The following is a 12,841-nucleotide window of genomic DNA, read 5'->3' as shown; positions in this document are numbered from 1 at the left end:
ACCGCAGTACTCCCAAAAGTGTGCCAGAACAACTGTGTGGGGACCCACACTTAACCAAGCTGAATGATGCGACCCGTTGGACAACTAAGAATGGAAAATAACCTCCTGACTCCCTAGGCTTTTAACACTAGCCAGGTTAAAGGACAAAATCAAAGAAAAACGTTACAGACCAATGTTAGGATAAAAAAGGGCTCCTTCAGACAATGGCATCACTTTCTACTGAAAGAAGCCAAACTTGGTTAGAAACTCACAATACCCAGTAACAAGCTGTGCTCCACACACCATATAGGCAGGTCGCACAAGGTCAGAAACCCCTCTCGGATTTAATGGGGGGAAAAGACCAAATCTTCAAACACATTCAAACATTCCTTCCCAAGAATGAAGGCAGGCATGAACATATTTTTAAAACCTTGCTCTCAGATACAAAATTAAGCACCTGCAAGACCCTCAGGAAAGACCTCGTCATGCTACTAAAGATGACGCAGTTGGGATCTTAACTCAAGATGAAATAATTTACAATATCAGCAAGTCTTCCCAGCGTACCAGGACAGCAGGAGTGCTGATAAACTGAATATACTGTGTGCTAGTAGGAAGCGGGTATGACCAAATGAACATACAACACTGAGGTTACCGATTTCATTTTAAAATTCCCCCAAAAGGTGAAAAGGAAATGTTACAAAGACACAAGGTTACAAAGAGTAGCACCACTACAAGCTTGAGCAGAAGATGTGGGTGGACACTAGGATAGCTATGTCAAAAAGATGATACAAACTTCCTAACCATTTTTTAAATAAAAAATGCTTGTCAATATCACTACAAAAGACTAGTCTACAAACACAGTGTGACAACATAATGCGAAATACAATCTTTTAGAACAGTTTCTGATAAAATCCTAGTCCCTGCTTACACAACATGCAAAGAGAAGGCTTGTAAAGGCTATGCTGATCTTAATCTTCTGTCCTAACTTGTGCTCAACTGAAACATCAAGCTAGTAAAAAAAAAAAAAAGATCAACACGCTCAATGAAGCTATATTGTATAAGTCTATATACTCCAGATTTAAAATTACACCCTGTAACACCATCTTCACAAGAAGCACCTCCAGATTGGAAAAAATACCAGGCAGTGAACTGGATACTGGGTAATCGTGAAAATAAAAAGCAAGCCCTTTTGTAGATCTTTTATGGAGGAAAAGAGGGTGCTAGACTGAGGAAAATGCAAAGAATTACTCTGTGTGTGCGCTCCAACACCTTTACCTCAGGCAACAGATACTCCTCTTAAGGTTTAAATCACGAAACAGAATACAGCACTAAATGCTTCTAAATTTTGCATAGGCAAAAATACGTGCATCTTTGATATGTCACAACAAAATGTTACAACAGTCATCAATGCAGAACTAACAATATGGAAATGCAAATTACTGCTATTTCTCTAAATTTAAAACAGACTTAAATTTTAAAAAAAGACATTAACAAAACATGAACTGCAGTGTTTCAACAACATATTTTGTCCTGAATTTTACGTAAGTCAAAGGCATCACACTATTTTCAGGTAACAGGTAAATTATAGCCCTGTTACTAACAGCTGCGTTTGACTGTGTACTGCTCCCCTCCCCCAGAAAATCTGACTTCTGGATCAGCTGTCTTTAGTTCTGACTATAAATAAAAACCTATCCAAGTAAACTAAGAAAAGTTAGTGATTAACATAATGCTCTATTAACACTTCTCTGCATCTCTCTAAAAATAGCCTGATTTAAATAAAACATTTTTAAAGAAAAGCTTTATGAAGCCTGTAATAGCCCAATAAATAGTCCAAGTTTCTGAAACTTACCCAAAAGATTTTGTTAACTTTTTAGTTCCAACTGGTTTGTCACTATGTTGCAGCTCATAAAATACTCTTTGCAATGCTAAAGGAACACTTTTGGATGAATCATCTCCTTCTGTGGGCATCATGTACACAGCCTGAAAAAGCATTTAGTTCAATTAGTATCTAAGGAAAAGTTTATTGCTCATATTGTTTAATGCATTCTTTCATCTTCAGCGACTTTTCTTCATATAACTCCATTTAATCACCACTGCAAAAATGTCTGAAAGAAATCTCATACTGTAGTGTGAAAACATTGTCTGGAATGACTCTTCTTAGAGCACAGTGATTAGAAAGATGTGAACATCAGATTCCATTCATGCCTATTTTTTTCTAACTAGTTCCCTTATTCCACCCTAGAAAAGTAAATGCACTAAAGCATTCAACACCTCCAAACAGCTTATCACACCTGGTACGTCTACACAGTGATCACAGTAGGACCAGATATACTGATCAATACTACAGGCTTTTGAAAATAACTTCAGGTTTGTGCCGTAGCTTGGCTATCTGTGAATATTGTCACCTACAGTGGGGAAGAAAACCAGAAAACAAAACACACAACCAAGTGAAACCATAAAGGGCAACAAGCGAACAAAACCAGAAATGGTGCACATGGAAGAGGAGGATACCAGAGGAAGCTCTGAGATTCCCCAATTCCCCAATTCATTCCTACTTAATGTCATCGTTGTCCAGCAAAAACAGCTTAACAATTCATTCACTGATTATCCTGACCTGGGAAGGACTGACAACGAAGAAATTACACATACAGACCAAACAGGGTTTAGGGGAGTTCAACAGGCACTGAAGTGAGATTTACTTTTTAAAAAGCATGCACCAATATATCTAGGGAAAGTAACAGCAAAGCAAAGGTATTTACAGGGAGATGCTCATTTAGAAAGCATGAACACAAGAAGAAAACAGCCAACTCTGGAAGCAGAAAATAAAGACTCCAATATTAAGTACTATATAAGAAAATAATCTGTTAAGAAACAAAAGAATTGCCACCTGAATTTTTACCTGTGAAACAACAAGGAATAATACATTTCTGCAAGTGAAGCACTGAACTGGATCTCAGTAATTCTCAAAATTCTCACTTGCTTTCTGCATCAGCCCAAATTTCAGAGGTGTCCAGCACCTCTAACCTGTCCTGCGCTGCAGCTCCTTACACGCACAGCAAGGTCAGTACTTCCAGTATGCAGCCGAATTGTTGGGGAAACACATTCATTGTTACATGGAAGCAGCACAGAGGTGATGGAAACCAGATGAGACAGACATTAGATTAAGACAAAGCTGAGATAAAAAGAACACAAGGGAATGATAAAGAAGAAAGGAAGAAAGAAAAAAAGGCAAAAAAAAAAGTTAAGTTGGCAGGCCAGCTTCCTATTCCAATTCTGAATATCCACAAAATTTTTCAGAAGTATAGCAACAAAAATAGAAGAATAATACAGTAAGAAACTATCAGCAGAATAGCTACAGTAATAAGATGCAAGGCAAAAAATGGTTTTACCTAAATATCAAATAGTTTCATAAAAAAAGCAAGTCCCTTACATTCAGACAGAAAAACATTGGTTAATTATGCAACTGTAAAGTTCACACGGCTTTCTTTTAAATTCCAAAATTTAACAGTAAACACAGATTATCTGCAGCATAATTATGACTGAACACCAGTAGAAGCCAAATTTTATTTTTCTACTCATTTGTGAGCTACATCATTAATAGTAGTACTTACGCACATAAAAGGGAAAACATGAATAGAAATTAGCTGAAATTTATCATCAAATTTTTGCTGAAGGAGAGCCAACAGACCTCTTACTTTGTTAGGCTAATTCAAAGAACAACAGCCCAGCCTCACCCTAATGGCAACAAAAAAGTCTTCCTTTGCTCTGCTTTAATTTCAAAATTTGCTTAAATTGCTTTTTTAATTTCATAAATTGAAGAAAATAGCACCTTCAATTTGATCATCAGCAAAAAATTTTAACTGTTGCAACTCTGTAATCCGTCATGTCGTTCTTTTTGCCAATCCATTAGGCTAACTATCTGGCTAGCCTGGAAAAATTAAGAGGAGAAAAAAAAAAAGTATTTTCTCATTTAGTTGCAACTTTTCTGATGAGTTGCTTTAGAGTTCAGAGTTTATAGTGATTTAGTTTGTAAGAGAACTCTGCAGGTTCTCAAGTCTGGTGCTGCTCACAGAGGTGCCAAGTTCAAAGCCGGGTCCAGTTGCTCAGGGTTGTACCCAGTTGAATTCTGAGCATCTCCAAGGAATGGAGACCCCACAACCTCTTGGAGACTCCACACACCCTCTTGTAAAGCCGCACCAATTAGTATCCAAATGCAGAACTGCAGTCAACAATGCTGATCTGGGCAAACTCCAAATACAAGTAGTTAAGATTATACCTTTGATTTTACAAGCAATAGTTACTTTTTTGCTTTAAAACATGAACATCAAAACAAGTCAGCACCTTGCAGAGTTAACTTAACCTCTCCCCGCCCTGGGTTTATGAATCCTTTTATGAGCTGGTCTTCACTGGCTAAAGGTAGAAACAGGAAATAGTCAAATGACCAACTCTCAGATCTTTCAAGCATATACAATCAGCCACTATTTATTGCTTCTGACATCTTATAAATGCTTTTAAAAAACCAAATATGTAGTAAGTTACTTGCTATACTTAAACAAACAGAAATAAGATACGAAAATCAAGTAATGAAAAAATTCAAATACAGCCAGTGCTGATACATTTTCATAAAATAAATATGAAAATGCTAAATATTCTTCATAACAAACCAAGATGATACTACAGCAGGCTAAAAGTCAACCTAGTGGTTCACTCTTCCATCAAAAAGTATAAATGTGAGTTCAGAATACCTTGATAATTAATCAAAATCAGATCCTCTGTGTTTAGTTCCTATTTGTTTTCCTCATATATCATCTGGACAATTAACTCCTTTCCCGTATCTCTCAAGTAATATTAAAATAATCATGTACAATTTATTTATAATTGCTACATTCCAGCTACCATTGAATAAAAACACCAGTTTTATTTCTTCTGAAATTCTAAATGTGTTACTACAAACAAAACACTTATCACACAGCCTTTCTTTGTTTCTTCCTCCTGTTCATCTATATAAGTAGTACTGAAGCCCATTTCTCACAGCTTGTTTCTCCAAGCTAAACAAATGACTTTTCAAATATGATCCTCTACAAAACTTTACTTTTATGCCTTAGCCTCCCAAAATCCCAAAGCTTAACCTCAAGATGAAGGAGTACAGCATTTTGATCCATTTGAAAAAAGCAGAATCTCTAATTTAACACCTGAGAAGTTCCCTCAGGAAACGAAGACAAAAGAATGACAAGGACATGTATAGGCAATGGCTATAAGCAACAGACACAGAGATATGAGAAAAATTTCAGATGTTTACATAGTAAAAGAATGCTACAGATAAGCTCGAACACAGTCCTTAAAGTCAAGACAATTACTTGAAGAACGGAAGAAAACACTGTGTATGAAACTACAATGTAAGGTAAAATGTATTAGATAAATTGAGGACAGTCACACCAGGGAGAAATGTACTGGGCTAGTATTTATGGTTTTAGCATAGTTATATAAACATTCTGCAGTGTTCTCATGAATTGTTGGGAATTTTTCAAGCAGCAAAGAGTTTTAAACCAGACTGGATGCAGCCTCAAGTACTGACTGGCTGGAGGCACTGGCAACAGACACAGGAAGACTCACATGATGTGGTCCAAGATCAAACCTGGAGGTACCTGGGAAGCTCTCACCATCCCTTGCCTGGGTGGACTATATTTAAGCATGCATTTAGCACAGACATACAAATAAGATACTCTCTGAAGAGAGAGTTCCTTTGCTTTATTCCCTACCACTGAAACCACCTGGTTGCTCATGAAGGGAGGTCTCATTTCAAATACTCAAGAACCTCCCATCTGTTAACTGGAAGCAGAGCAAAGAAGAAAGGATCTCTCTGTCAATCCTCACCCGCGCTTCACCAGACTCTGGTACCTGCTTGCCTTCACTATTGCTCATTGCTTTCCCAGCTCTGCTCCTGACAGCAACTTCTCTGTTAACAAAGCTCTAAATAACAGCAATAGAAATCATTATTTCTTCTTAAGTAAGGTAGATTAACAGAAATAATGGAATTGATGATAAGCAAACTGAGGATACTACACATTTTATTTAACTCAGTTTTAAAGAGGAACAAGTTTGCTCAAAGTGAAGACGAAAATGTAGAAATTCATTTTTTCAGATAGGACAACCACTGATTCTTCCTTATCTGTAATAACGGCAAGCGAGTATTGAAACTGTCTAGAACTACTGCTGTAGTCTGTTGTTTTCAGGGGCTCTGAAAACCTGAAGAATGAGCAGACAATTGGGCTTTTCAGCTGATGTCCCGTAACATTTCCATAAAGGAAGCTGCAGTTACCAGCTAGTAAATCCAGCTTTCTCATATGCCCACTACCCAGATACCAATACTCCCTAAAAGCTGATATTTATCTGGAGACTGGGGGAGAAGTGCAAGGGAATGCCTGAAAAGATTAGTTCAGTTGAAAAAAATCTGTATCACAAAAAGAATTTCTTCTTCACAGAACAAGATTACTTCATGGTACATATTGATTTCCTGACTACAAGACAGTCTTCAAAGGAACTACTCAATTGGATTAGATGTAGCTATTGTAAAAACACATTTTTCTTTCAAGAGCAACATGAAGTTGTCCAAAAAAATAAAATGCACAAACATTATGAATGCTGAGCAAAAAGAAGAGGAATTATAATGAATGATGAAAACAAACAGGTACATTGTGTAAAACAAGAATTTATTTCTTGTACGTGGCATCGGTAAGATCTCAGTTACAGTCTATGGAGTTCGATGTGCTATTTTTCACAGTGCTTCAGAGTAAGCAGCACATTGCAAAAGAGAAAAAAGAAACCCCAACTGGGACACTTGCAGGCCACGGTGATATAAATAATGATAAGATGGTGGAAATAGACAGTGGAAAGTAGGTACACTAAAAAGGGAAATGTTTTGAGAAAAGAAAGCTTAAAGGAAATGTAACAACTAGTATGCACAAGAGAACGCAGAAGTCAGAACAGTCCGTTTTCACTAGGAAATACACAATAAGCATAGGAATGTGCAGAAGGATGAATTAGGCTCACTAGGACACTCCAGTAAACTAAATGGTGCCAAGTTACGTTTTTTCCCAAGTATATCCCCTTTTCCAGATAGCCAGCTCCAATGTCAAGTCGGCATTTATGGTTTTATGCCACTAAGGCTATTGCATTGTTTTAAAACAAGACATTATCTAGTATATTTCATCCTGGGTTTGGATGAGAGATTTATTAAGCTAGTATTTAAAGCAGTTCTTCCTTCCAGCAAAGAAACAACATCTACAGTAAATAAAAAATATATGAATGAAGCAAAAATAAAATTAAGTCATTTGAACTACTGAAATTATAACGCTTTCCATCACTACAAAGATACTAACCATAATAACACAAAATTCAACTGCATAATATAAATTAAAAGATAAAACAAATGAACTACAAAGGTCATATATGTTTATCTTTGTACACTGTTTATGGGCTGAGAAGTCATAATTGACTTTTTAACTATTTCAAGAAAGGAAAGTTACTTCTGTCTCTCATCTGCAAGATGTATAGTCATCTTTTTAATTCCAACAATTCATAGCAACATTAACACATAAGACAGTCTAAGAAACACCCCTTAGGCTCAGATCTTCACCAGGTACTCTGTGTGCTTTCTGAAAAACCAAGAGCCAACATCCAACAAACTACAAAAGGCAGCTTCCTGCACTCGGCCTCAAGTAAGATGTGCATTACCATGTAAGTCATAACTTCTCTAAGAGGACAAAAGGATGGACAGCTCTGTTTTGAAGCACTTATAAGCATAACATACTGGATATTTCAATTAGGAATCTCGGTTTCTTTCAAATATTAATTACCTTTCGTAGTTGATTTGTGAAAAATAAAGTCTGTAACAAACTGTTCATGTAACAAGTTGCTCCCTGGTTCTTTAAGCCAACATATCCTGTGTGCTTCTTTGAATCCCACCTAGAAAAGAGTTAGTAGTTAAAAACAAGATAGTTTTGTATTAACTACAATAAGGAGGATTTATTATAACGTAGTACTGCTTGTAGATATCAGCTACTCTTCATTATTAAGGTTCAAATAAGAGGCTACACTTCACTACTGCCTGATAGTAACAACAGTCTTTGCAATTAAAAGCTTTGTGGTTGTGTCAGTTTGGGTTTTTTTTAAAGACACACTGTATGGCAAAAAAATTACTTACTATGAAAGTGTACTGGAATCCAGAACTGTACTTTACAGCCAAGCGTGCATTTCAGTACAACCAATTTGTTTAAAAGTGACATGAAGCAGAATGACTCAGCTGAGGCAGTTTTAACACAACAGCATGGCAAGGGAAGTTAGCAGAGCCACCCGACTCTGTCTGAAACCCTTATCAACTGTAAGATCAGAAACATTGAGGCTAGATTTGCAGAGGTGTTAAATCACAAATCAACTCATACAGCAGTTAAAGTTCCACAACATTATGCTGACTAATGCAAATGGAAATGTAGCCTATACAAAAATCTCTATGTGACTACTGAAAAACATTGCCATGTGAGGATTCATCAATTAAAGGTGGCAAAGCCAGAATCTCTAATGACAGCTACACAAAATACTTGAACAATCTCAAGCAACATAAAAATATTAAAATTAAGAATTTTATTTAAACAAAGATACTTACGCTACTCCATGCGGAGCATCTGCTTGAACGTAGACTTCAAAAGTAACTTTGTCCTCTTCTATAAAGCCTTTCTCAGGATCAGTAACTTCCTGTAAAACAGGAACAACACACAAACATGAAAACTGAATCTCACCACATGACTGTATCCAGTTAGATGTCACCTTATATCCAAGATGGAGGTATCAGTAATAATAAACTGAAGAAGAAAAATCAAATTACACCAACAAAGCTGTTTTTCTGTTTAATACACTTTAATTCTTTTTTAATATCTTAATACAGGAAACTTGCTCCTGTATTAAGGGAGGGAATATTCAAATCACATCATAGGCAAAAGCAATCTAAACAGGAATTTATAAGAAATTGAAAAAGAATCTTCAACAATGACAGAAAAAAATAACACCTTGAGAAAAAATCCTAACACTTTTCTATAGGTATTAACTCAGTATTCAGGAGTGCAAGTTCAAAACTGCTCCTATCTAGTAACAGATTAATACACTCCAATTACTTACACTCCAGGCCATGAAGTTGGAGAAGCCCCAGTCATTTTCCTTATGAAAGAACAAGTGACTAATACGACGACTGAATGATTTTTCATCATCCTTGTAGTTTATTATCTTGAGAACTGCTTGTGCATGACAAGACCATGACCTATAAATACAGAAGAAACATTTGAAACTCATTCAAAACCAAGCTTTTTATAGTCATTAATATAACTTTTCTTTTGTTGGGGATTTTTGGTATATTACTTTCACATATAGGATTTTTTTTTTCTTTTCTTTATTAGATGTTAAGATCTGGTTAATTGTTATTGAGGGCATGAATCCCTGGGGCCTTCTGAAGCCACATTATGAAGATGAAGCTGGAGTGGATGTTTTCTTAGGGCAAGAGTGTTGTTAGGCACGTACTGTGGGGCAATGGCAGGTAACTGGTTTAAGAAGCTAACTGCTCTCTCAGGTGAGCTATTTCAGTGCAAATGGCCAACTGCAAGCAGTCTTGGTGTCTCCAGAGTGTGATAACTCAGCCTTCGGCTAACGAATGGAGGAGGCAGTTCTACCCTCCCTCCCGCAGGATAAACTCCCCAATACTCTAATTTTCTCAGCAGCATTTCTTTATGACCATTCCTGTCCAAATTCATCCCACTTGTGCAAGACGATCAGACTGAATATTGGTTCAGACAAGGTCCTGTCACTGCCTCATGCAGCGACATTAGTGCTTGCTTAGCTCCACCACCTGCACCTCGGTTGATACGGTTGAAGACCACATTATCCTTTTTCTGTGACTACTTGCGTGTGAACTGCTTCTCCTGTGACTAGTTAATACATTTACAACTTCCTTCTTTACGTCCTTCACTGAGCACTCACCTTTTAGATTACAAAAATTATGGAAGAGACCAACTTATTTAGAGTGAACTGTAAGTTCACTAGGTAAACCAGGTTTTTTTAGATGTGTTTATTTCTTGCAATGCAGATTAACTAGTCTCAAATGAGGACTTGTACAATAATTGAAAGGGTCTTACGTGGAATCAGATTCAGCGTTGCATTGAAGAAAGAATCCTACACTTTTTTGGTGTGGTCTGTCTGGGTAGAGTCGTGGCATAACCATGATCTTCCATGGCAAATTACGTACAAAGCATGGAGGACTGAGAACTGACTCGCTCAATCTGTTGAAGCGTTCGACTGTAAACTGAAATGTTGCTTCTGATCGCCAGCTTGTATCTGTAACACACACAAAATTATTTGAAAAACCTGATATTCTTCACTCCAAAATGTTGTTTTCAAAAAACATGCAATGTGATCATGTTTTATGTAGTGGGATATTGGAAACAACCAAAAAAATTTTTAATTTTCAAAAACACCATTCAGAAAAACTAAGCACTGAAAGACACATTCCTTTTGTCCACTATTTTCTTTAATAATCCTTTAGCACTAGAATTTGCTACGACTCAAGTTTCTTCTAAAGCAGCGGGTACAGCAAGACAGAGTCGTCAAATGCTTTACAACACAAATCACAGCCCACTCTAACTCTTCTTGTTGTGTAGCATCTTCAGAGCCCAGTTTAAGTTAGCTGCTTGCATGAACCACGATGCGCAAAGGACTTCCACAATCTGTTCAACTGCCCTATTGATCCAAACAACCATTTAGTTGTTTTCTGCATCTCTTCAAAACAGATGAACCTCATGGTTGATGTTGGGTATTTTTTTAAATATCATACCAGTTTGCTGAAGAATAGCTCAAGAGCAGGGTCCTGTATTCTTTGTGGTACGTGACAATTTTAAAGATTTTTAGTCGTCTAAAAGTTAAGTAAGACTGGTTTTTTTCAATAGCTTATTTTGACACACACACAATAAACTAATTTTGCCTTCTTCCCACATCCCCAGTTCTTCATATACCACAATCTGTTCTGCTTCTGTTGTACATGGCTATCAGAGGGTGCTGGAGGCTGCGACAGCTTTGGGAAGGCACAAGGGCTGGGCTTTCTTTATTGTGACATGCCTCATACTGCACACAACTTATCCCAACAATTTTACAGGCCAGGGATGAAGAGTATGCACAAGACATTCCCTCCTTTCCTGTAGTTCCAACATAACACCTGTGTAACAGGGAAAGCTTTGCTGCCGGGAGTAAGGAGGTCGGAGCAGCCCACGGGCGATGCAGAACTGAAGCACATCTGTCACAGCTGCACCCAAAACCAAAAGCACTGAGGTACAACCACAGCAAGCCAGAAATTCAATCATGAAATTATGCGACAAGGTGCACAGTATACAACAAATGTATTATTTCTGGACACGCAAAGCCATCATTCACTCAGAAAGCTTTGCATGGCACAGGAGACAGTGCTGAATGATTTGTTTTTAAAAAACAGGTGAGCCCTGGTTGCCACCTTACTTAAAAACCAATACTCTTGATTACAATATGCAACAATGTAAAGATTATACACTTACAGAATACAGAAAATTAACAAGCTTTGTCCACGACTGCCAGATTTCATTCTTCTCCCTTGCAAAATGATTTTCTTTTCAAGCAGCTGTCCTAATTCTGAACTTGATCTTGGCAACACGGTTTATCTTGTATGGCCTGACAGTCCTAAGCATTCCCAATGATCTCTTGAAAGTAACAGTACTACAGCAGAACCAGCTTCCCCCTCCTCCACACCTGCAGTGACCTTCACCTTACCCTGTGCTACCAGCTCCCTCAGTGACAGAAGAGTTAAAAGGATTATTTTCTCCTCTTTTTCCCCTGCATCTAAGTGTAGCTAACCATCAGTCTACCACCTACTTAACAACTGTTCCCTGCCCATTTTACCTGCTCACTGCCCGCTGACAGAGTAGAGAGCTAGTCTTCTATGAGCAAGAGCCAGAGAGGCTACAGCAGAGGAGCCGTATGCTCTCACACTCGATTACAGGCAGCATCAAAAACATCCCTAACACAGTTAACAATGTAGAAATCAGCCTGGCATCTCGTGTATCTCAAACCAGCTCGAGAACGCCTCCCTGTTCACGATCAAGATGAGTACTTCTGGGCTTGGTCTAAGCTTCCAAAGAAATAAGCCGACCAAGTTTGCTTCCTGCCTGCTTTGATGCAGCTTCCAGAGCCCTTCAGGACGAGGATGCAGCAGCACTGCCACAGCGTCAGCTGAAAAATGCAGCCCACACAACATCTGCAGATGCTTCAGAGAAAGTTTGCCTGTATTTCTTGATTTCTTTTCAGGAAAGCCTGTGCATGAGAGCTCACCAGGCAAGGGTGCTCTTCTCACCAAAATATTTGTGCAATCACTAGTAACTACTCCACAAAAATGCAGCTTCCTAACAAAGGTCAACCCTAAAATAGAAGTTTCTTTAAAAATACAAAGCACAACCCCCCAAAATAACAACCTTTCTTCCCTTCCAGAAAGACTATATTTTTAGCAAGTGTAATTGATTTAAAACATGAATTATATTAAAAAATGAAGTTTAAATAGTAAGCGTGATGAGTATTCTGAGCACATAAATAAATAACACCTTTTTTTCACCATCACAGACATATCGGCCAGTTTCCAATAAAAGACTGCAATTGGCAGCACAATAACCATGTAGTGACTGGCAAGTAAGACTATAAATCCCTGAACTACAAATATAATGCCTGATCCTGAACACAAGGTAAAAAGAAAAGACCAGCTGACAATGCTTGCTGAATTTACATGCAACGGATTATATTTGCTACA

General features: G+C 37.6%; 1 protein-coding gene across 1 annotated transcript in view; it reads right to left on the bottom strand.

Annotated features, from left to right (window-relative positions):
- The window catches only part of USP7 (ubiquitin specific peptidase 7), a 72,958-nt gene that overhangs the window by 24,723 nt on the left and 35,394 nt on the right, over nucleotides 1-12,841 (bottom strand). The window contains exons 3-7 of the mRNA XM_074599326.1: nucleotides 10,158-10,356; nucleotides 9,151-9,289; nucleotides 8,642-8,730; nucleotides 7,836-7,944; nucleotides 1,829-1,959 (exon numbers count right to left, since the gene is read on the bottom strand). Of these exons, the coding sequence (XP_074455427.1) occupies nucleotides 1,829-1,959; nucleotides 7,836-7,944; nucleotides 8,642-8,730; nucleotides 9,151-9,289; nucleotides 10,158-10,356 (667 nt within the window). The remainder of the gene's footprint in view (nucleotides 1-1,828; nucleotides 1,960-7,835; nucleotides 7,945-8,641; nucleotides 8,731-9,150; nucleotides 9,290-10,157; nucleotides 10,357-12,841) is intronic.

The sequence above is a fragment of the Larus michahellis genome, chromosome 8, assembly GCF_964199755.1.
Source record: "Larus michahellis chromosome 8, bLarMic1.1, whole genome shotgun sequence".
NCBI classification, from domain to species: domain Eukaryota; kingdom Metazoa; phylum Chordata; class Aves; order Charadriiformes; family Laridae; genus Larus; species Larus michahellis.
This window is presented reverse-complemented; position numbering and strand designations above follow the sequence as displayed.